The sequence below is a fragment of the Streptopelia decaocto genome (assembly GCF_964273445.1).
Source record: "Streptopelia decaocto genome assembly, chromosome: 2".
Taxonomy (NCBI): Eukaryota; Metazoa; Chordata; class Aves; order Columbiformes; family Columbidae; genus Streptopelia; species Streptopelia decaocto.
The window spans coordinates 23,623,723-23,649,267 of NC_138655.1; the positions used below are offsets into that span (position 1 = coordinate 23,623,723).

A 25,545-nucleotide genomic window follows, 5' to 3' on the forward strand; every position below is an offset into this window, starting at 1 on the left:
AAAGTAAATGTGCTTTGCTCATTTCAGAGTAATTTCAGGCCTGTTGACCCACTTGCCTTAATATGCATTTGATAAGAAGGAATTTGGAGAGGTTGGTTTGTTTTACATGTGTAGACAGTCTTGTGTTACATATCTCAGGAAGACATTTATAAATAGCTCTAAAATGTAAAAGCAGCGCTTGGAAAATCTTAAATATTTTCTGTTACATGAGAGGAGGGAGACTATTTTACCTTTAGTGGGCCAGCATTTTGGTACTTCAGAGTTTCTAACAGAGACACTTGTAATCTTCTTGTTTATAAGTATGTCTCAAGGATGAAACATAAGTACAACCATCTCAGCAGAAGAGAAATATTGGTTGTGAAAGGCCAGCAATGCGGTGTGCTATCTTTTTGGTACAAATAGTTCCAAGGTTTTTGGGTAGCAATCAGCAAATAATAAGAAGTTAGTATTAAGAAAATACATTGTATTTCTGTTTTTAATTCCACCGCCTTTATACTGCTACCTTCTCTTGGATCTCTTTTCTAAATTTATGCTTTGCTAACGTTTAGATTCTTCCATTTCTGCCCGTTAGTGCTTATTTCTGTAGTTATTTGGCATCCCTGCTATTTACTTCTCATCCCTTCCTGAGTCCCAGACTCAAGAAATCCAGAAACCTCGTTCAAATGATCTTGAGTTCATTGTGGGTAAACTTGGGAGTTTCTGGCGAAGAGGTATCTGCTATGTGCTCTGTTAAATTCAACCTGGAGTTTAGTTGACTGAATGTTTTTGTGTAGTTGTATTTGTCATTAATTAAAAGATGGTGAGTAGAGATAACGATGATCTAGGATTAGAAAAGAATATGGAAACAACTGAGAGAAAAACAGGCAAAAAAATGTGGAGAGGAGATGGGGTATGTGGAAATGTGTCAGACTGAATACGGAGGAATCATTGTGGAGCTGAAGAGAAGCAACTGAAGTCAAGTGTGGTGTAAGCAAGACAATAGAATACCACATTCAAAAAGGCAGAGGAAATCTTACTAGAACAGAATGATGTAGAAAAAGCAGAAAGAAAAGAACAAGTCAATGTGCTATAGAAGACGGCAGTACAAAAATAAACATTAATGAAAAAATTGGCCACTGTTAATTAACCATGCAGCAAAATTAGAATGAATTAAAAAGATCTTGAGACAGAGGGAATGGGTTACCACAGGAAGAGATGATGAAATAAAATGTGAAATAAGAGTGGAAAACAACAAAAAACCCCCACGTAGTGAATTAATAAAAACAAATGTAAAGCCAGATATGAAGATCAGCAAGTCCTAGGGATCATGTTAAACACAAGATCAAAATGTATTAACAGTGCTTTTCCTTTTCACTTGTTCGAACAACTAGTTTGAATAAAAATTCTTTACTTTTCAATTATAAGTATAATAAAATAATTTTGTTCTACCTGTGGGGTTTTTTTTGTGTGTGTGTGTGGTTTCTGTTCTGTTTGTTCTTTGTGTGTTTTAGTTTGCTTGTTTATATTTCTCATACCGTTTCACATTTTACTTGTGGAAATGTGTCTCGTATTTCTCTATGTAGAATGTGTTACACTGCAAGCAAGTTTGTGTTTCAGGAGTCAGTGCTATGCAGAACATAGTCTCTGAGGTGACAGTTACATAGAACTACTAAAGCATTTCTTATGTTTTATTTATTGTTCTATTTAGTAAAGAACTTGCTTTGAAATCCCACAAATGAAAACAAATTTCAGTCATTTAGGGTTGTAGATAAATTTTTGTGCATTTAGTTTCATGAAAAATATAATAGAACAGGAATTCATGCTGACCTCAGTCTGCTTTGTAAAGCTTTTGCAGGCACGTAGATGATGACAGAAACGCCCAGGGTTTCCACACCACGGAGGGAAGGTGCTCTGCACCTGTCTGCAGGGTGTGATCCCATCATTTGCTGAGAATCCTCATTGGCAAGGAATTAAATTAAGCAGTGTCTAAACACTCGTTGTGCAGTTGTTTTTTGCAAGTTCTCATTCTAAGTATTTTTTAAATCACACCTTTGAAATGGATGGAACTCTGCTGCTTTCCTACAAGTGCCTGTGGACCAGGCCTGGAAGTCAGGGGCATTCAATGCCCAAAGGAACGCTTAGTACTTCATGTTATTCAGTCTCTATAACAACAGATAGATATCGCATGAAGTAACTTCTAATATTATTTGTGTGTGCAACTCTGAAATGTCTTGAACATTTCTGCACATTATATCTTGCTTCAAAAAATACCATTCTTCGTCTATGAGATTTTATGCTGAAGATCCTCAGGGGACAAATGGAGGCTTGCACCAGATACAAATGTCTCCATTAGTTTCTGTAAAGTCCAAGAAAATTAATAAATGGAGTTTATTTTGTAGTGCAGTAAATATTTAATTCCCCCCCCCCCCCCCTTTTTTTTCTTTCAACTAAGGAAATGCTACTTCACCACAAGTACAAAGACCTTCTTTCATGGACTACTTCGATAAACAAGATTCCAAGAATAAAAGCCCTGAAAACTGTAATCAGAATATGCATGAACCTTACCACATATCCAAAAATGTTTTCCCTGATAACTGGAAAGTCCCTCAAGATGGCGACTTTGATTTCGTAAGTACATTTTTATTGTTTACTTTCTTGCATGCTGTTTATTTTATATGTGCCAAAAGCACTTAATCCCTTTCTATAACCATGTTGCTAAGAGTAAAATAAGTGCACTTTCAAGAATACTGTCCAGTTATTGAATCTTAATGCCTCCTGGTTATTGAATTAAGTATATTTGTTTAATGCAGCACCTTTTAATGAGGAGTGGTATGTGCCATTATGAATATACTTCTTCCTAACTATTTTTTAAGTCATTTTGGTTCTTTATAATTTATGTGTTGTAACAACTTTTGAATTTGAGCCAATTCTATTAAAAAAAAAAAAATTGCTACAGACATGGAGTACTGTTGTCACGTTTGCTGAGTATCTTGGTAAAATGATAAGCATTTTAAACTGGATTAGAACCATTTAATCAATCTCCTTGGAGATGGTTCAGATCACCTACTGTTTTGCACAAGGCACTATCCCGATAGCGCACATCTCTCTACATAGAATTATTGAATCTAACACCAGTCTATTTTAGGGTGGGTTTTTTTCCCCTCCAAAATATGTGTAGTTTATTTCTTGTTGCTTATGGTGCAAATTATAACAGGCACAAAAAGAAAATGTTCCAAAGTTGTAGGTTGCTCTTAAAAATGAAATAAATATTTACTGTTTATATCTGGTTTTCACCTTTGGTAATTTTTTTTAACATGTTTAAATGACAGACTTTGGTTTATAGATTAAACATGTTCTTAGCTGCAGCACAGTAGCTAAATATGATCACATGGCACCTTTTTGAAAGTGCTCTTGGGATATGGAGAAAAAATGTTGTGTTTAATTTTAGGTGACAGCTGTAGGTGTGGGATTTTTTCTTTTTTCCCCAGTTTTCACTTACTGCATTTCTACATAAAGCTGACTCTTAAATTTAAGCTTTTGGAGTAAAGCCAGATAAATAGCACAGTACAAGTTGTTGCTGGTGGAGAGTTTTGATTAAGCTGGAGTTTGGGTTAGGTGGGGTTTTTTAGGCTTTATTTTTTTTTTTTTTTCCCCTACGTAAAATGTAGTCGTCATCCTGATAATTGTCAAACAAAATATTTATTTACGCTGTTCACTGGAAAATAACTGGCAGTTATGTAAGTGGGGTGGTTATAGTAGCAAGAAAATTTACCTTATAACACTTCAATTTAAAATTCATCCTACCTTTTCCATTACTTAATAAGAAATGCAAGCAACAATGATTCTTCCTGTAAATGCTAAGACCCTGATTCTGTAAGTGCTTATTCATGAATAATTTGCACATGTATAATCCTGTGGAACTTAATGACATTGGTTATACATATGAAGTTGCCTTCTTGAAATAGAAATTTGTCTTAGAACCAAATCTGAAGAGGTCTGATCTTTAGAAGCTAAATGTTCCCTGTGGTGTAGGCAAACCTTGCCTTGTCATAGACTGGCAGCTCAAAGACTTCAGAGTCTTAGGCTGATAGAACGGTTTGGGTTGGAAGGGACCTTTAAAGATTATCTAGTCCAACCCCCTGCCATGGGCAGCGACATCTTTTGGTACTTGTTCAAAGCCCAGTCCAGCCTGACCTTGAAAGCTGCCAGTGCTGGGGCACCCATGGCTTGTCTGGGCAGCTTGTTCCAGTGTCTCATGGAAGTTAGGAGATGTGCAGTTTGTCCCTGACCTCCTCACAAGGCAGTGTGGTTAGGCTTGTTGCTACAAAACGGTTCTGACTGAAGACCAAATAGGATTCAAAAAAAGAGTAAATAGCCATTTGCATGGGCCGTTATGTAGTTAGTTGGGGGAATGGGGATTTTGTGTTGAGCACAACAAAAGCCAAATACTTTGTAGGTAAGCCAGCCTAAGAAAGAGTTCAGGAAGACTCTTCAATAATGGATGTACTGCTTCGGAGTAGTCCACTCAAGAGTACATTTCTCTGAAGCATCTGGTACCAGCTGATGTCACAGAGGATATTGGTTTTAACAGCCTGCTGGCTTGAACCATAGGCAATTATTATTTATTTACATATTCTAGAAGCACTTGTATTTATATTTTAGACAGCAAGTGGCAGTATTGGTAAGTGGCCTGCAAGAGACTTTCTGAAAGGATAAATCAGTGGGCAGCATGCATAATATATCGCCTGCTCTTTGTGAGATCAACATGAAAGTTTTCTGTTGCTGACATGAAGTCTTTAAATGATTAATGAGAAGGATAAATAATGGAAACTTTTTATACTAAATAACTCCATTCTATTTTGTTTGGAATTAACCTTAATGTGATCTAGAAAGGAATCCTAACAGTAAATGCTGACACTCGTATTGAAAGAAGAGATTGATACACCAGAACTAAAATATAAAGGATCAAAATCTAACTTAATCCTAGTATATTCTAACAGTACTCTAGCTTTCTATGTAGAAGAGAACAGATGATCTGTAAGTTGGAGATCACCAAACTCATTTGCTGAAAGACACTTTTTTCTTACCCATATACCCTTGTGAGCCGCACACAGCAGGCAGTGCTGGCAGCACATAAGGGATTTACTCGTGAGCCAGGGCAGTGTGACAGGGCCATGCTAAGAATTGATACTCCAGTGTATTGAATGGAAAGACTTAGATGTTTATTAGTGTATGTGTCTGTTATAGCATAAACTAGAGAAGCAGAAATACCATTGGCGAGGGAGGGAGAAGGGAAAAGGAAGAAAAAACAATCCTTATAAATCCCTGCAACTAATCAGTTTGCTTATTTCTACATATAATGTGAGACATGCAGAATTAGGAGCTAATTTTTGTGGCCAAATAGTATATTTGCTTTAGGTCGTAGTAATATTTTATCATATTCCTAGTATATTTTACTGTTTTATAAAACAACACAGTTATTTTGTTTATTTACATGTACAAATAAATGTGATTGAGCTATAGCAGTTAGTTTTACATACTTGCTGATGTTTTTAGATAATGTAAATAAATGATACAGGAAAATTTTCTCATAAGGTGGATAAATGAATGTATAAACTAATGCAAATTGAATTTAGCACTAGGTCTGGTTTGAAAGTTTTTGTATGGGCATAGTTTTCTGCCCTGACATCAATATTTTAAAAACTCCTTGCCAATGAAAATAGAAGTAGAAGACTTTTCCAAGAAAATAAGATGCTTTGGTCATCAATCTGAGCTTTAAAAAAAGTGAATTTAGCAGTGCTTTTTCTTTTGCTAAGCATATATTTATATTTTATTTTTCACTGTTGAAAGACATCTGTTTTCAAATTCAAAAGTTGATCTTATTTCTTTTTCGCCAATGCCGTATGGGAATTCGAGATCCATCTCTGTTGGTCCTGTGGGTCTTCAGCTCCGTGATCAATCTGTGCTGGTTATTGATGTCACATTCCATGAACTGATGAGAAAAAATTGCTGCTGCAGACCTTCAAGTTTTGCATTGTATTGGATTAAGTATATGGCAACTAATTTTAACTAGATTTAATTCTAGTACTGTATAGTCACCTGGAATATTACTTTATTCAAAATTTACCCTGTTTTGTATAGGAGGTGTTTGGGGGTTTTATACAAAGTTTCTTATTTTTTTCTTTTAAAAATACCCAAACAACCCTACACATTTTTGTGTTTTCTGGGAGTAGGAATTTGTATAAAGTTGCTTTTTTTTAAACTTTGTTTTCAGTTACTTTATTGTCTGTTTTTGCTGTCTCATGATAAATTCTGAAAACCAGAAGTATGGGTTTTTTGTATCAGCGAATCTTAGGGAAACGTATTTCTGGGGAATTACTTCTAAATGTGGTTTTTCACTTCAACTTCTGAAGTGGTGGAGTTGAAGCTCTGATTGGATTTAAATATTACCAAAAAAACGCCAACTAGTGTTTATTCAAACTTTAGCTTTTATATTAAACGTTTATATATCAGACTCAAGGATTATTGTGGATTTTCATTTTCAGTTAATACTATCAGAATATAGGCAATGCTTTTATCTATTTTCGTTATTTTTAAGGGGCATGCAGGAGGTGGAAAAATTAATGCAATATTTTTAACCCTAATTCTGTCAGTTTTACTTGGAGTTATCAATGTTTCATTCACAGCAAACCTTGATGCCAGTTAATCTAATCAAGAAGATACTGCTTATTGTGAGAAAAAGCAGTAGAAGGTCTTTGAATAAGTAAAGATGTGGTAAAGCTGTATAGTGTATGGGTATGATATGAATAGAAATGTTAATGGTGCAGGATATAAGCAGCTTTTCATAATAAGGCTTTATGGCTTAATGGGCCAAATTTAGTCTTAGCTCACAAGTCAGCAGTTTAGATCAGAGTGCTGAATTGGAGAAAATGGTGCTGAATTGGAGAAAATGATGTGTTTGTTATGACCATATAAGTGCCCAGTCCTTTTAAGAACAGCTGTTTTTTATAGGTATTGTGTATTCGTATGACCATGTTGCTATTATGATAGCTGGGTTCTTTCCATGGGGAATGTTTTCCATGAGATACAGACGTGCTGGAGAGAGCTGTGTGTTGCAGTTTTTTTAATCTTTCACCATTGAAGATTTTGTGATATTTGTGTAGCATTTGTCACATTTTAATGGGCATTATAGAACATAGGTTTCACCAAAACCATGAATTTTTTATAAGCAGGAAGTGCTGAAATTTTTTATATGGGGAAGAACAGGTAAATCTTCACTTGCTAGATCAATGTGCTATGAGTACATGTTATTAAATAAGCTGCTGCTTATGTTTTTACTGTATCGTGACATTTTACGTCTCATTAAGATGTGAAATTGCTCTGAAAATCCTTCTGCCCCTTACTAATGTGTATTAAAGTGGGACATAATGTTAACCAAGGATTTACATGAACTATAGTGAAGTGATACCTAATTGATACCTGTGAATTAACACAATTCAGAATGTGTTACTAAATTTCATTTTCACTGATTGAATGTATTATTTCATTTTAAATGAGTCATTTACTTTTTGCTATGAGATGACAAAATGTAAAAAGGCAAATCTATTTATTATAGCAATGCTAGGGTAATGATTTCTGTCTTTAGTAGAATTATTTCCAAACAAGAATGGTATCCAGCTTGTTAAATATTGAACAGTGAACATGTAGATCGTGTTTTGCAGTAACTGCAGTATCATGTTTAAGTAGATGCATTTTGGGTGACTTAAAGATTCTGGAATAACAACAAAAATTTAAAAAGCCATCTGTTACCCTACACAGAAGATTTCTTTGGGTTTCAACCAGAACACATTAGAATATAATCATTGCGAAATAATAGTATTGCAGATACTAAGCACTTCATTTAACATTTATAAATGTATGATGTAACAATTGATTCGGTAAGAAAGTAAATACCATAAAATGACTGAAGACCATATAGAATTTAATTAAAACTTCACTAATAAAACTAGGCTGTGTTAGCCTTATTGGAAATAGATTTTGGTCCAAAACCTTGGCTGGGTTTACTCTGATTTTATTCAGGCAGCAGATGAGTTTGTTTGTACAGCCTTCTTTCTAATTATTGGGAATGAATGTATCCAATCTATTTTAAAACATTTCAAATTCTCCTCTAAGTTATTTAAAAAATTTAAATAAAGTATTAACATATATTCATTTTGCTTCATTTTTAATTAGTTGCTTGAATATCGTGAAGGATGCTGACAGGAAGAAAATTTTCTTAAATCTTAATATCTTAAAATATGAAACTTAGGTTTCTGAGTTTGCATATGGGATAAACAGGAGTATTAGTGGTGTTGACAGTCTGCACGCAGAATTTCATTCATTTTAGTTCAGACACAGCTAACAGGAGAGACTGTAAAATTGAATATAATGGAGATAATATGCTTTATCTAGCTCATTTGGTGAGGACAGTGTGAACCTCAGCAGGGAAGTTTTTCTGTACCTCTTTTAATAGGTGTCTGGGACAGAAGCTTCTTGTGTGTTGAGTGGTTATTTTAAAAAATGGCAGGTGTTGGGGTAGTTCAATGGGAGGGATACTCATGTTAAGAGTGGATGGTTTGCAGGTCACGGTCATGGTTTTTAAGGCTTATCATGCAGCTGTTCAGGTAGGCAACAGGGGAGGTTGTGCCAGCCTGACATGTAAACTAAAAATGCATTACTGCCTTTTTTTTCCCCCTCTCTGCATTAGGCAAAGAGAGCAGACAAACTTATTATACTTTTTTTTCTTTTAAACTCTGCAAGTCAAAATCCGATTGATTTAATTAAATCCTGTTTGTATATTCTGACCACAAAAGGAGAATTATTTTTCTTCTAGAGAGTAGGGGAATACACTGTCTGTGCAGAGTGTATCTCCAACTGGTATTGAATACAGGATCTTTTCTCTTTCAGTATGTCCCTTCCCCTGTTATTACAGAAGTAAATAATTGAAAACCAAGCCTAGTAATTTGGTCTTATATGTAATTAAATTGTTTAGGCTGTAAACAGAATCAATCCTTTCTGTTTAGCTTAAATTGTAGGATTATTTTAAAGCTGTTACTCTGATCGCTGAATCATTCATGCCAAAGTGCCAGTGCTCTACTTTTGCAGTTTTAGAAGGTGAATTGTGCCATCTAAGAAAGACTCTATGAATTTTGTATCCTAAAAGAGCACAGAAAACAGCCTTCTAGTCAAAAAAAACTTTTCGCATTCTTGAATGTGAAAAACAGGAGTAAAGATTTTTACTTTTTATTGATGTGTAGTCTGAAGATAGGACAAGAACTCTGCCTTTAATTGCAGCAATTTATTTGAAGTTAGATATTAAGAAGAATGTCGAACAGGAAAGCCGTGTAGGACAGCAGGTTGCTGCCGAGGGTTGCAGAAGTTGCCAGTATTGTGAGTGGTGAAGACCTGGTTAGATGAACATGTCAGGGATAGTTCTGATGGAGCTGATCCCGCTTGGAGCAGAGGGTTGTTGTAGGTGACCTCCTCTGGTAAACGTTTACAATGGCCTTATTCCCTGTGTTTTTTTTAATCTGCTGATGGCTGATGTTTGTAATCATAAAACATGTTGAGAACACATAGGTCTTAGAAGCTAAAGATCTCAAAAATAGTGACATACTTAATTTGTTAATTAGGAGCATCAATATTTTGGAGGTGCTAGACCTTGGGTGACCTTGACAATTTTTGCAATTAGCAGTCAACTCGTATTTCCAAATATGTGTCTGCCTCTGGAAAAATTCAGCCAAGATTTGGTCAATAAAACTTATCCATGTTTTCTCTCCCAAAAGTTTAAAGCATCCCTGCTGTCTTATCATATCGTGTCAAATAGTTTCAATGCGCAATGTGGTTTTTAGTTACAAGATAGTTTTTAGTGAGAAGACATTTTAAAACTTATTTTTCAGCTAACTTTCACATTCTTAGCATAGAATTAAGATGAAGCTACTTCACTCCAAAGAGTTTAAATGCTTGCATCATCTAAACCCCTTCTTTTTCCTCATTAGCTTGAGTGGAGAGACTGAATCGTAGCTCTAGTGTCTATATTCAGTTATACAGCAGGTCTGTAATTTGTGCATAGCTTAAGGGGAGTAAAGGAAAGAAATGAGTGAAGCTGATGAGCTGGGGCAGTGCTGCTGGTTTAATGTAACATCTTGTTACCTTAGTAACCAGTTGTCTGTACTAATATACCTCTTAGAGATAATTGTGTAATAGCTAAGTAATGTGTATAGCCTAGAAAGAGCTTTGAAATACTTGGAAAAAACAGTTTTGGCTGGACAATTTTTAGACTATCCTTTTTAGTCCATCAAACTCATCCGGCTTCAGATCTCTCTATTCTATTTTCTTTCATTTAAAAAAAAAAAAAAAGTGTGGGAGAGATATTTAATCCAAATAATTTCCATGTTGCATGAATCACTGTTAACGTCAGGGCAGCGTACCACACCTTTGTGTGTAATGTCTGATCTCCAAACCAAGTGCTGACACCAAGGGGTGCGTGTTCTGCTTCAGGGTTTTGGCAGAATTCTTGGAAATCATCTTTATGACATTATCATGCAAATTAACAACTGAGACACAAAATCAGTTCTCCTACTCTTCCTATGATGATTAATGATAATGAAAAGAAGTAAAAATAAAACTTGCCTCAGGAGAGTGGGTGACTTGAATTTTGCAAGTGTTTTAAGGTAATTTTTGTGACTCCTTAGTTTTGAAGAGGATTTCCTCATTATGTGATTTGGTAACGAACGTAGGGTGCTTTTTTTCAATGTAGCCTTTTTTTACCATTTTAAATTTTTTTACTGCACTTAAATGGGAGCATGAGAACTTGTGAGATAGGATTCTAGCAATGTAACAGAAAAAAATGTTTTGGTTAGTTCAGTGTCCATGTGGCTAACTCTCAATATTCAAAAAGCTTGTATGAGTTTTCTGTGCCTCATGTTTTGATCGGCAGCCAATAAGTATCATGTGTAGCATATATACTAAGCATAGATGTTAACAATATTTCGTAAACAAAATACTGGAAATTAAATGACTGACATTTAATACTCTTGAGCTTTATGAAGAATGGAAAAAATTCTATGTGGTTTTTGTTTGCAAATAACTTGTAGAATTTGAAGAAGGACTTCTGCATTAAGGCATTGACTTAAAGCAGAGGGCTTGTAATACTTGGAGTTCTTGGTTATTTGGAATTAGTATCTTCAGATATCTGGTCAGATCTGGCTTAGCATACATTCACTAAACAAGGGGTTGCCCAGAATATTTTGGTTTACATATAGATTGTATTTCCTTTTCTTATATCTTGCATAATTTAGAGAGAAAAAGGAACTCCTATGAAAGTTGAAAGCAAAATCTGTATATCTGTAAGAATATACTTATTCTAATTTATCTGTATTTTAGTAATGTGTTAAATGTATACATTAAAATGATCTAAATGTTATTACATCTAGAGATGTTATTAGATCTCTACCTATAGGTGCCTATAGCCCACATTTACTTTTGTTTATTGGGAGTTGTAGCATTACTATGCACTAGGCATTTTCTTTCTGGTGAAAAAAGTGAGGCTTTTTATAGAGTTGTGTGCTTTGTAATACTGTAAGCGAAATATTTGGAGACCTGTTTTTTTTTTTCTTTTTCATTTGTTGTTGTTATTTAAATGTGCCTCATGGACAGCACCAGTTCCTAAAGAGGTAAAAAAACTATGTAAAATCACCCAAGCCAGGGGGGAACCCAACAAAGCCAAAAAATTAATTTGGCAAGTTTTTATACCTATTTTGTAGTGTTATATGGGTTACAATTTAAAAATAAAGCTATGCGAGCCCAGTATATAAAAGCTGTAACTATTGACAAACTCTCTATAGAAGGGTTAATCTCATACTTGCTAAAGTCCGTGGCAAAGCTCTTACTCACATTAATGTTAAGTTTAGCTGCTCAGATTATTCAAGAAACCACTTCCATTGGTGTGCCTAAATATGAAACTACATTTAGGTTTAAGGTTAGAAATGCCACAGTTCAGAGTGTTTCTGTCATTATTCCCTAGTTTAGGGCAAGTATGCCTGGTGCCTAAGGAAAAAAATACCTGAAGAATTACTGCTTATTTAGAATCTACTTAAAGATCTTGGTATTGCTTACATGTATGTTTGTGTTGACAGTTGGAGTTGTACAGATATAAGAATACTAGTAAGAAAATTTAGTTTCTTAGCCTAAATAAGACATACCAGGACGAAATTGCTCTGTAGGAAGGCTCTAAAGGCAGAGTAGCACTCCGAGAGCTGTTTCAAAGCTGTAGTGCTTGTAGATGGGAATTAGGTAGAGCGTTCTAAAAACGTGTTTGATTTCCCCCCCCGCATGGTGTCACTACAGCCCAATATATTTAGTTGGTGTGTTTTTTAACATTTGAACATTCTTCTTTCAAGTAAGAATGGAGGAAAGAATGTTCTTTGAAGATGCTTACATTCCAGGCTTCCCCATCATCTCTAGAAGTTCTCTAGATCTGAAAAGTTCTCTTGGTAAAAATGAGCTGTCCCAAAATGACTAGCTCTTTTGATTTGTTGTGTCATCCTTGAAGATTGGTCTTTGGGGCAGAAGGAATTACTTTAGGAAGTATATAAATGGAAGAGGAAGCTCTCTTACTGGGAGTAACTTGGGCATTTGTCCCACCAGAGCCTGGAGGAGGTGCTTATATTTTTTGAAGGCAGTTCTTCATGGCACTCCTAGTGCAAACATTTGGGGTTGTGTTATGTCTTTGTTTGTTTGTTTTTCCCTGCAGTGTCAGTTGGATTATCACTTCTGCAGAATAATCATTTATTTTTCATTGAAATTAATCATTATGTTAAGATTGCCGTTATAGTCACATGTACTAAATACCATCCACATGCAAGAACAACATGCACTCTACAGAGATGGGTAATCACCTCAAGATGAGAACTATTGTCCTGGTAGTGTTCACAGAGATAGAAATGTGGTATTTTTGTGGTGCTTGTGATGTGTGTATATAGGTTGGAATGGACTTTTTATTTTGCTTTTGCAAAGTTAGAAATTTCATTGCTATTTCTCTATTTCTAAAGAGCTTCCATTAACTAATACCACTGCGAGTCAAGATAGAGACTGATTCAGTCAGTCTACTTTCAGACAGATTCAATTAAAGTAACAAAGACATTAAATTAAAAAAATGAACCTGACACTTGTCCTTGGGGATTTTGCCTGTGACTAATGATTCACTGAGATGTGAGCAGCTGCGTGCAGCCCACCACCCGTGCTGCTGCCGAGAAACAAAGGAGGGATCAGTAGGAGTGCGGTGCAGCTTGCTGCGTACGTGCTTGGCTGTTTCATTTGTTGTCTCTCAAGCTGGTTAACTTCCTTGTCACGGCTTTCAAAGAGACCTGGTTTACAGGGACTGTTTGTTGCTACATCGAGTTCTCTGACGACTGCTAGCATGTTTTGAATGGTATTGGAACACAGAGCCTTTTGAAGGATCGACATTATAGCCAAATAATGCACCTTTCACTTACACTCAGCAGGCACAGGATTTAACTCCCAAATTGTGCAGCACGCGTTTATTTAAAAAACAGAACCCCCAGAAAACAAAACCAAAAAACATAAGCTCCAAACATTTTTCAGAGTAAAGGATATTTGCAGAGAAAAAGAAATGGAAAAGAGCTTGTGCCTCTGAAGAGGATTTCTGAAGGGCTGGGGGGAAGGAGCTGCAGGTGGGGGGAGGCCAAGCTCCATGTTACTTAAGCATCCCCATGGCCTGTGAAACTCAAGAGCCTTGTTTTCTCCTCTCTGCTGGCTGATGACTCTATGGCAACAGCCCACTGATGTCTCAGAGGTGGGATAATTCAAAACTACAGAGGAAAACAGCAACGTTGGAAAAAGTGCTTAGTTCGAAACTACCTGACCCGTTTTCCATGTTTTAAAGAGCTGTTGCTACGGCAACAGCAGCTCATCAAGGACTGAGCACTGAGAAGTTTCGGAGGTTCGGCAGTCATGTGCGCATGGAGGGGGTGTATCTCTTCCAACACCAAGCTGTGTTCCCCGCACCCACCTCTTTTTCTACTCTAGAATTAGAACGGGTACTTCAGAAAGCATATTACCTAAGTCCTAATGGAGCAGTTTACTAATCTAGCTTGATTTCAACTCAGTTCTTCTTTTGTTCATCTTCTCTCCCTTACTGCAGCTTCCCAAGATAGGAGACCTCCAAAGAATTGTAGTTACCATATTTTATTGTCCTCAAACTGTACTATCACCAAACATCATGATCATTTTGTTCTGTAATTCCATATCCCATGTTATGGAAGGCAACAAGCATAAGCTGTTTGACCATGGGTTAGAGAGAAATTAATTCCAGAGCTGAGATGCCTTCATTGAAAAATAGCCTGACAGTTTTAATCAGTGAATTACTAATCTGAAATGCCTCTGCTGCTGGCGGTTGCCATTGTAACATATGGGTGAGAGAAGATTTTGCAAATAACCAATTCAAGAAACTATTTTACAACTTTAAATCGAAAATCAGTGTGGTGAACTTCACCTGGCATCTGGAGTGTACTGTGCTTATTGTGAAAACTGTCACTTGGTAAGTGGACAACAGTATAGTACTCTAACGGAAATATCTAGTTAGTAGAGGTATAATCCAATTTTCAATTTACTTGCCCGTGTTGAGCCATGGATTGGAAGCCTTCTCTCCATCTCTAACAAGCAGATTATAAATCCAAATATGAAGGAGAATGTTCATCTGCGATGTTTATTTATTGGATATCTGGGAAAAATAGTGATGTGACAACTGTAAATGATTCTCAACTAACCTCATTAAATCTCATTAAGTGTAAAAAACAGTATTAAAAACTATTTAGGTGTTGAAATCAAATGCTCAAAAGTTAGAGAATGATGCATTTATGATTGGTTGACCCATTGTGAGCCCAGTCTTTAATGGAGTTTTAATCCATAGTCCAATAATTAATGTGTTATAGTGTTTAAGTATAATGGGAATAGGACAAAATTAAGGTTGCTTAAGGAGTTGTAAGCATGTTATTCCCTGACGTCTTTCAAGTATTTGATTTAACATTCTTTTAAAGGGTTTTATGCATGTAATTTGATACCCATTTAAAAAGGAAAAAGGGGAAGAAAAGCAAAGTTTATTCCGTACATGCAGAACAGCAATTCACTGCACAATACTGGTGAGGTTTGAATCTTGAATTTTTAACCACTGGTGCCCAGACAGCAGTGTCTTCTGTTGTTAGAATAAGTATGTTGACAGAGGAAATGAAGAGGAGGAGTAGACTATAGGGAGCCTGGATGGGGGAATGGGGAAGGGAAGAAAAAAATTAAGATTGATCTACTCTTTCTCTTGTTCATGGGACAGGATTAATATGAGCTGGTCCCACAGAGGTATTTCTATGAACAGGACACAAGTGGCTTTGAGCAACAGTTGTTGTGGCAGAGTCAATACAACCCAGCCTTCATATAATAGTGCAAGTGTAATAGAATTGCCCAGTAGATGTGTTACGATGCACAATGTGAAATAATTAGGTAAGACTTGAGAGTTAAAGTATCAATTTTTTCTGCTTTCATGAGAAATTGAACTAGCTTTACAATGGTTTTAAAAACAGAGTTGGACTAGATGATCTTTAAAGATCCCTTTCAACTCAAGCCATCCTATGATTCCGTGAATGCGCACTTGCAGCCCAGAAAGCCAGTTATATCCTGAGCTGCATAAAAAATAGTGTGGTCAGCAGCTCTGGTGAGACCCCACCTGGGGTCCTGCATCGAGCTCTGGAGCCCTCAGTACAGGAAAGACATGGACCTGTTGGAGAGGGGCCAGAGGAGGCCACAAATATCATCAGAGGGCTGGAACAGCTCTGCTGTGAGAACAGGCTGAGAGACTTGGGGCTGTTCCGCCCGGAGAAGAGAAGGCTTCAGGGAGGCCTTACTGTGGCCTTGCGATATATACAGGAGGCTTCTAAGAAAGACAGAGACTGAGATGTTTTACCGGGGCCTGTAGTGACAGGACAAGGGGAAACCATATTAAACTAAAAGAGTATAGATTTAGATTGGATGTAAGGAGGAAATTGGTGAGACGTTGGAACAGGTTGCCCAGAGTCGTGGATGCCCCATTCCTAGCAGTGTTCAAGGTCAGGTTCAACAAGGCTTTGAACAATCTGATCTAGTGAAAGATGTCTCTGCCTATGGCAAAGGGCTTGGACTAGATGGACTTTAAAGGTCTCTTCCAACCCAAACTATTCTATGAATATATGAAAAATATGAGGAAGGAGGAGTGGCAGCAAGGAACTGCTGTGGACTGACCATAACTCTTTACCATCCATCCCTTTGTGTTCCTTGGGTGGTGGGGTGGAGTGTAGAAGAGTCTGTAATGAAGGAGTGAAGTTGAGCCTGGGAAATAGAGGAAGCAAGGTGTTGCTTTGATGTTTTTCTTTTTTTGTTTCTCACTACCTAAATCTATTTGCAATAAGTTAAATTTTCTCCATATCAAGGATGTTTTTCTCATGATGGTAATTGATAAGCAATCCCTCACCTTTATCTGGAGACAGGAACTTTCTCATCCTATTTTCTGCCCCTGTCCTGCTGGGTGGGCATTTGGCTGCTAGCCAAGGTTTACCCACCACACATAGTAAAACACATTTCAGCAGTCTTCTAGAGCTAGAGGTTCATCTCCATCTTTGACATAAGGGTAAGTTTTTGTGGTCTATATCAGCTCTTCTTTTTCTCTTTCTGATACAGCACTTCTGTTGTGTGACTGTAGCTTGGTAACTAAGAAGCACCATTACAGATGCTCGGTTTATTGGGAAGAACACCAGGTTTGGTTCTCCTTCAGTGATCTAAAGCACAAATACCATCTGTCATACAGTTAAGATCACTTCAGTGAGTTTCTACATAACTGCTCTCACTTGCCAGAGACAGAGAATCAGTCTAGCTGCTTTTTTCATTTATTTTTACAGAACTGTCCTCAAATTGCTCCATATCACATGTACAGAACTACTGCTTCCAAATTCCCACTCATTGAAGTCAGCAGCTTTCTCTAGGACTCCTCAGAAGGCCTTGTCTGCAGTGCAAGGGCATTAGAGTTGCCTGAATGTGTTTCTTGGCTTTTTGCTGGAATGACTAGCTGTCCTCAGAATTGTGGTCCAGTCAGAGATGGCACAGAGCTGTCTTGATATTTTGCACCAGCTAGATGACTGGCAAGTAGATGTACTGGTGAATGTTTAAGTCTTACAGCCGGTGAAGTTCGGCAGGCAGGCACATGCTGTGTACAGATACACCCCGAAGGGCAGTGTAGCCCAAGAAATTTATGTGCCACCCTGTGCTCCACTGTAGTAATAGAGTATTAGGAACAATTTAAGCCTCTGTATGTCAAGAACATCAGGAACATACCTAGATGATAACTTGTGTGAACAAACAAGAGGGTATGAGATCTTGATTCTCTGCAGCAAAGGTTATGATATTGGAATTGACATATTTAGTATCAGCCTCATTGGCTATATATTTCTTGAGATCCCAGATGATATTGGGCAATGGAGACTGGAGAATTGTGAGTGAGTAGGCTTCAGGAAGATACTCAAGCTGGTTTTCTGGAACCTGAGATACTTCAGTTGGCCTGTTTTGCCTGATAATGAAGAAATATTTTTGATAAAGTGAATAAACATTTTTGCCCTTGGCCTGGTTTATCCACGTGGTCCCATTTGGATACCTCTTTAATCCACTCATCACAGTCATTTTGCTAATATTTTTCTTGCAATTTTTCTTAACTATCCTAACTTCCTGAGGATAATTAGTAAAAAGACATAAGTTTTCCCTAGCTTCATGAAGGCAGTTTTTATTCTAGAATCTCTTCCACCTTTCCATGATAACAACTAGTTTTGGGATTTCAGGTTTACTGTCACAGAGTCTGCATTGCCTGAGCCCTTAAGTCTTAGGCCAGACTGTTGAAAGTCTCCCAATCCTACAGTGATCCCCTGAGAACATCTTTATCAAAAACTGTTAGGAAGTTCAATGTGTGTACATACACAGCTAAACTGACCAGTTTCTGTGAATACTGGCCAGCTTTGTACTCTATATTTTGAGAGTGAGGTCTCCTCCCCCTTGATCTGGATCATTTTTTGAAAACAAAAATAGCAGTTCTTTCAGCACTCTTTAGGAGTGCACCTCTCTCCTGGAAGTGTTTTAATGATGCTCTATAGTGAAATCTCCCAAGAGCTTAATGGGAGTTTTCTGGCTGATCTAATGAACACGTTTTTTTATCGATGCTTTAATGTCGTCCTTACATCCCCTTGTGGATCATCTCTATGAGCTTATGGCTGCATGTTCACTTCTTCATATTTCTAATTCTTTTAGTGAAAAGAGTATCTTCTAGCGATTACTGATGGGGACACAAATGGAGGATGGTTTAACAAATAGACAAAGTTGTAGTTATGTCTGTTTATGAGGGGAAGGGGGTAAATGGCAGTTTGGAAGTTTGGACTGTGCTTATTTAATTTTCTACTTGAAGACTCCTACATCTAAATGTGTGGTTCTTTACATAACAACACTCGTAAGTTTGGGGTTGTTAACTTCACACACTATTGCAAGAAAACTAAAATAATAAAACCACCATGAGGCTGCAAAGTCTTCTGGTAGTGCTGGAAACTGTAATGGTTGTTCTCTTTCACTGCCAGCTTTATGGTTTCAATTTCCTATATGGGCATGTAGAAGAACTAGGAAATTATTTTTTTTTCAGTAGTAAGGCATTCTGGGACAAAAATGAAGGGAAAAACTTAAAAGAAAGCTTTGACTGGGGTTATTATCCATGGCAATACAATCGAAGTGTAACTGTATTAGAGAAGCAAAGTTATGGAGGTAAATAGCTGGTACATTATATTGAGTTATACTTTTATATGCTAATATGATGATAGAGGACATTAACTTTCTCTTATTTCAGAAGTTATTGGTATTTTGGTTAAAACTGAAATTCTTTGGTTATACATAGAGTATGAGAAAAAAAGACTAGAAAGAAGATGGCTCTTAAAATTGGGTAGAAGGGTTTTTTTTAGCTGCTGCTTTGTTTCTGTTGTTGTAGGTGTAAAATCCCAGTCATCTGACAACTACACAAGTGAAAAACCGAGTCAAAAACTGGTTTACATTTTCCTGTGTAAGACTAATGATAGCATCTGCAACACTTGTTTTAAATGTTTTTTTCTTTGTTTTTAATTGCAAACAAATTCACCTTATTGTGTCTCTTCCTTCCACATTTCCCTTTACTGTAGATGTTGAACACAGCACTCTGATAACAGTTAATGAATGAATGGCTAGATCAAGTAATTTGTATTAAATTAGTCTCAGATGTGCCATATCACAAGTTGCACAGGAAACAGCCTTTATGCCAGCTATCCATTGCCAATAGATTCTCTGTCAATTGTGATTTATCACCTTTTCTGATACGAACTCCGAAGATACGTAAACTTAGATCTGATTTAGTTAGATTTCCTAGCTGGTAATTCGTACTTATCGACTACTTAAGCTTTCTTATCTCTGTAAGGTATCTCGCAATTTCTAGCTTTGCCCCTTTTGGAATTTGTACTGACCTTCTTTGACCCTCTCATCCCTCTTCTTTGCAAATATCAGGTTTCTATCACTAATTCAGCATGGCATTAACTGGGCTTACCTGTGTTAATTAAGTTGTGTTTATAATAGCGCTTCTTTAGTCAGGAGTCAGTCTTCAATTATGTGAAAAAAATCTGCAGGGTCTCTATTGTAGTTTGCATCTGACACTAAATTGTGGATAGACAGGGTTACCCTGAAGACACCTAGTATTTGAGGAAAACTTGCTTCTGCTACTAGTTTGTGGGCAGGCAGAATTTCTCCAAAGACTTGTTGTACCTGAATATACTACTACTTGAGGAGCATCAATTTATGACCTTAGCTCTTAGGGGTTTTCCTAAACAATCTGGAAATATTGACTCTTTAAGTTATTAGGAAATAATTGTACGAGTTATTTTTCTCCACAAAATCCGAAACAGACACGTCCAAAAATATTGTAAACAGATGGTTTTCTTGCAAAGGGTATAGAAGGTGACTTATGTAGACTGTCATGATTTTATTTGTGGCCTTTCAAAATTTTTATTTCAGATAAACTTGAGTTTTACTTTTGCTTTATGTTTAAATGAGTGCCTAACTTAAAGAAAACATTAAGTCACAAAGCCACACAAGTCCACTGGTAATATCCATTACAACTCAAAATGATCAGAGCAATGATTTATTCTTTTGGTGGATTCTGAGCTTCTTATACTTGAGATGTGTTGACAAGGTAATTCGTGTGTAAGTACATGTAGAGGTGATGGCGATTCCAATGTTTTCTTGTGTACTACTATATTATTTTTATGTAGTAATGTAGTTCTTGTCCAAAATACTATTAATCTGAAAAATGAGAGATTAAAATTATTTTCTAAGTGATCTTTTCTGTATCCCTACTAAACTAGATTGTTCCAACAATGTGCTACTGAGTGCTTTTTCCAGACTAGCTTAACATGTCTGAACTGAAGGGTCTTCCATCACTTTCCTTGGGGGCCTATGTCACAGCTTTATAGATCTGAAAACTGAACAAGATTTTTTTTATCTTCAGTTTAAAATTTTATGATGTTATGCCTCATTATACCTCTTTGAACAATCTTCAACAATTCTTACTCCTCCCTGGAGAAATGACTTACTCAAGCTATATAGGTTATTAAATCTTCCCTTACATATCTATCTTAGGGAAAATATTGCACAAATAAAACAACATATGCATGAGTGTACAAATACCCACCCCAGAACTTTTTATAAAGATTTGGAGCTTGTTTCTACATAGAAGGTCCCTGGAGCATAACCATGTCATCAGTAGCTGCAAAGAATGTGATCTCTTCCCCCAGATCTCGATTCTGCAATTGCATCATGAGCATCCGCAGGAGGAAATAGGTGGTTCTCCAGGAATATGATGTTTGTCATCAGGGCACTAATTTTGAGTTGTGACAAGCCATCTTTGGTTCTGGAACTGCAACACAGGAACAAAAATACAGTAATGGGCTTGTAACCCCTTGACAACAGCCAGGGGAGATCTGTTGGTCCATGTACCGACCTCTGTAAGGAGCTGCTTTCTCTCCCTGTATGTTGGACTGTAGACAGACTCGGAGAAAAGATTTTTTGAGCTCAGAGTCTTTACTTTTGGACACAAAGACAAAACACTGTCAAGTTAAAAATCAAACAAACTAAACCCCTCTGTTGTTTCATGTGTGAACTGTTTTAAGATACCTTGTAAATAAATTAGTGATTTCACAAAAGGAAGAGGCTAGCCACTGGCAGACAGTGAGGAATTTCTCCTCAAGGATGCTGCCAGGGTTATTAAAATAGTTGTGTGGTGTAGAAAGCACAGATGGAGCCATTATCTTCAGTCTCAGTATTTCATTCATGTAATCCAGCGGTTTGGAGGAGTGCTTTTTTAGGGTGAGTGATTTTCTGCTTGGAATATATTTTGATGTCTTATGACTCATATTGAAGGCCTGAAAGAAGAAAGTATCTTATATATATTTTCATAGGTTAATTAAGTTAATTGCTAGAAATGTGAATGCCAACTTAAGGAAACAGTATTTGAAACCTTTAGGACAGTCTCTTGATTCCAAAACAAAAGGAAAAAAAAAATAAGATTGTGCACTGATACTTTAGGATTGTGGTTTTCTTTTCACCACAGATTTGCTTTCTTGCAAAATTTTTGACTACATTGTTGTGCTGTAATTCTAGCTATAGAAGTGATTGTGTGCTTTGAACAGTGCAGAGACTAAATAATGTCAGTGTATTTGGATCAGATTTAATTGACCTAAAAGATCATTTTAATTAGCCCGTGGTGTGCTTGTGAAATGGTGCTCCTATTTTTTTTTTTTTTTTCCTATTTAGGGAAATACTCTTCAGGAAAAACTATTACTGTTTTTCATTTGCACATAAACTACATCTTAACTCTTTGTGCCCGTTCATTTCAGAGCTCATGAGAACACAGCTATGTTAGAACACTTAGTCCTGCATAGTCTCAAGGCTTTTTCTCCAGGTGACCTCTTTAACTTCTGGTGCTGACTTTATTCCTCTGAGCTAATGTAAGACACTTGCTTTGTTCCATGTTATGTTCATGTCGCTGGCATTGTTTGACAGACAGGATTATTTCCCTTTCAAACTAGCACAGCTATGCCAGATCTGAATGGGATGAAACACTGTTTGAAAAAGTGACAAGTTACTTTCATGGTAAATTAGTGGGTGCCGTATTTCTGTGTTTGGCATACTCTATGTTGTAAGAACAGTATTTTCTGGTATAACTAAAGCAATATAACTGCACTGGCAGAGATCTTCTGGTTGAGAGATGACAGTGAGGAGGATTCAGATCTGAGTTATTTATTCAAGGATTTTCTTAATTGTAGCCTTGTAATGGAAAAATGAATAAATGCTGTTTTCGTCAGGAGAATGGTCACAGAGAAACAGAAAGTGATTCTGCAGTGAGTCCATAGCAGAGCTGGAATAAACTTTCTTGTCATCTATGTTTGAAAAGGTGGCTGTGTCAGTGGTGATAGTAATCTGTTCTCATGCTGAAATACTGACAACATTTCTAACAGCCTGCTTCTGTGCCCCTTCTGCGTTGGAATGTTCCGTTTTAGAAGTACCTAGTGGTCAGCTGTACAGAACACAGTGAAATATGCCAGCTCTTTATACATTAGTTTGGTCTATCTTTGAACATGCTCAAATTTTAATTCCTGCCTTAATGCTGTTATTGCCATCATTTACTTCTACAACACTGTACATTCGCTGTTCTGGCATGTCAGGGTGGGAAGCTCTGTCGCTGTAATGATGACAAAAGTCACAAGTACAAGGAAATGACTAGAAATCTTTTAAGGAGAATGTGTGATTAAATTATTCCTAGACTAAAATGAACTTGCAATGTCAAAAAATACATAGAATAAAATGATATGTGATCTGATTATACTACAGAAATTTTAGGCTTTATTGAATTTTGTGTAGGCATTGCATTCTGTTGACTTTAAATCTCAAGTGCTTTATTAAATGCGATTTGCCTAATTTCTTAGCATTATTTGGTCACAACTAGGAGTAAAAAACCTGTATCAAATATGTGAAGGCCATTTAATATATTGAAACATTCCTGTAAAAACTAATTGTTTATTTGTCACTGAAACTCTTCAACACAACTGAAGAAGAAATTTAAGCACATACTCAATTTCAAGCAGGTAAGTAACCACGTTCCAGCAGTATGATAAATAATATGAGTTTCTTGTGTCAAAGCCTTTTGTTGTCTCTTTTGCAGCATATCATCACTGCTGTAGCTTCATGTTCCCTTTGTTCATAGTTGGAATACTCATATAAAATCATTAGTTTCTGAAAAAAAGCTGTTTAGCTTCAACAGGCTGCCGCTTGTTAAATCTAGAGTTAGTATAGTCTAACACATTAAAAATATTGGTAGTGTGAACTTGCTGTTTACCTATAGAACTGTTTATAGCACTGTTGAAATCTAAGAGGGATTTGCATTAATAATGAGAAAAGCCATAAAAAGTGTGTACAGATGTTTCCTAATGCAGTAAGTCTGTTGTTCTAGGGGCACATGATCACATTCGGAAAATTGTTAGTGCATGTCTTGGCAGTTTGTTAAAAACTGAAAACTTAAAGTTAACTGGTATTTTGATAGACTAAGTTCAAGGTCACCTTTTGTTTAAATGATGTTTTGTTTTCTGTAATTAGACCGTGCCAGGTGTATTAAGTATGTAATTAAAAACACACGGTTTGGCTAGTTCAGAGTAAATGAGAAAGAAATACAAGGTCATTATTCGTCTCTAGTGAGACTCCAGATGAACAGTGCACATGGAACTATTTATAAAACATTTTGCATGGTCCAAAATTGCTTTAGGTTGCTGTCCACGGCTTTTGAATTAAACTGCTCACAGATTTTTACAAAAGTACCTGTAGCATAGAAATATGTTCCCATGCTTAGTGTTGAATTTGAATGGAAATAAAACATATATGATGTACAATTTATTGCATAGATTTAAAAAAATAAGAGGAAAAAAAAAGATAGCAAGAGAGCCTATGAGGCACACTGCAAAATGTTATTAGGGAGAACTTCCACTGACAGCCATGGTCCTGAGCACCTGGTTCAAAGCATCAGAAATAATACCTGAAAGGGAACACACTACTTCTGTACTTGTGGGCTGTGAATTTCTTGTTCTGTAAATACTCTGTGTAGTACAGTGCTGGCAAAGTCCCACTACTGCACTAGACCAGGCGGGAGCTGGTTTAACCGGGGAGACTTTCTAGTTCTTCTGTCTCCCAAGGTTGGCATCCCTGTTTTCGTACCATGTGTATTTTAGGAAAAGTTGACGACAAATACAGTAAAGTGTGCTGCTGCTTCAAAAGTTAAAACAGTCCAAAGATATAGGTACATAAAGTTTAAGCCAATACTTACAAAACTGGTATGTGATTGGCTTGTGGGGTTTTTTTTGTGGAGTTCGGTGGGGGGTTCTTTTGGCTTTTTATTTTTTTGGGGGTGGGGGTGGTGGGATGGTGGTTATTTTGGTTTGTTCTTCTTATTTTTTAAAAGAAAATGAAGTCCACGCTCTAAAATCAGTCTTTTTGGAATACTGTAAATTGGCCTCACTGAATTCAATTGGCCTCACTGAATTCAAGTGAAACAAGAAATGTCTATGCTTTGTTTTCATGGACTTTGGTATTTTGAATATTTCTATGCAGTTGAAATTATAAGAACAAGGTTGTTTAGAGTTACACATCTTCTTTAGAACGACAATGACCTTGGAAGTGCTTTTCAGTGGGAGGCCCCTATTCTTCATAGTTTGTATCAATATCTCCACTCTGTTTAAAAGTGATGAGGCACTGAAGAAAGGTGCCTCAAGAAGGACCATGAAGAGTAGCTAGTCATGTAGAACTGCAGCCACCAGAAGCAAGTTGCTGAGCTTTGTACTTATGCCACGTTTCCGAAGGGAGACATTTCTGAATGCCTACACAGAGTAGCTGGACAATTCCTTTTGCCATTTGTATTTCTGTAGAGGTAGGATCAGAATTCCAACAAGCTCAGAAACTGTGACAAGTGAATCAGCATGAAGAGATCATTCTTGATCATCCGTTTGGACGTCATTATCTATTTTAGAACTTAGACTTGTTAGATTCCCGGATGAAGGAGGAGTACCATGGTGTTGCTGAGCTGGTTTAGCTGTAGCTATGGGAATGTTATAATGTTTGAAGCTACTTTCACATCAGATTACTGCTTATTTTTCCAAAGATAACACCATTTATTTTCATGGTTTTGCCTTCCCCATGTTTACTGCTACATAACTAATCTTGTTTGCTATTGTCTGTGGTTTTTTCCGTAATCTTATTTTCTGCTGTAAAATGAGTTCATTATTTGTGCAGTTTGTCCTGACAACCTTGCATCCACAAAAATATTCATTTATTGGAACCTGCTGCCAAACATTTATACTGGTTTCCTATTACATGATAATCCCATTCTTAATTTGC

At 36.7% G+C, this 25,545-nt stretch overlaps 1 protein-coding gene across 1 annotated transcript in view; it reads left to right on the plus strand.

Moving 5' to 3' along the window:
* The window catches only part of STK3 (serine/threonine kinase 3), a 129,489-nt gene that overhangs the window by 81,584 nt on the left and 22,360 nt on the right, over positions 1-25,545 (plus strand). The window contains exon 10 of the mRNA XM_082045705.1: positions 2,432-2,607. Within this exon, the coding sequence (XP_081901831.1) occupies positions 2,432-2,607 (176 nt within the window). The remainder of the gene's footprint in view (positions 1-2,431; positions 2,608-25,545) is intronic.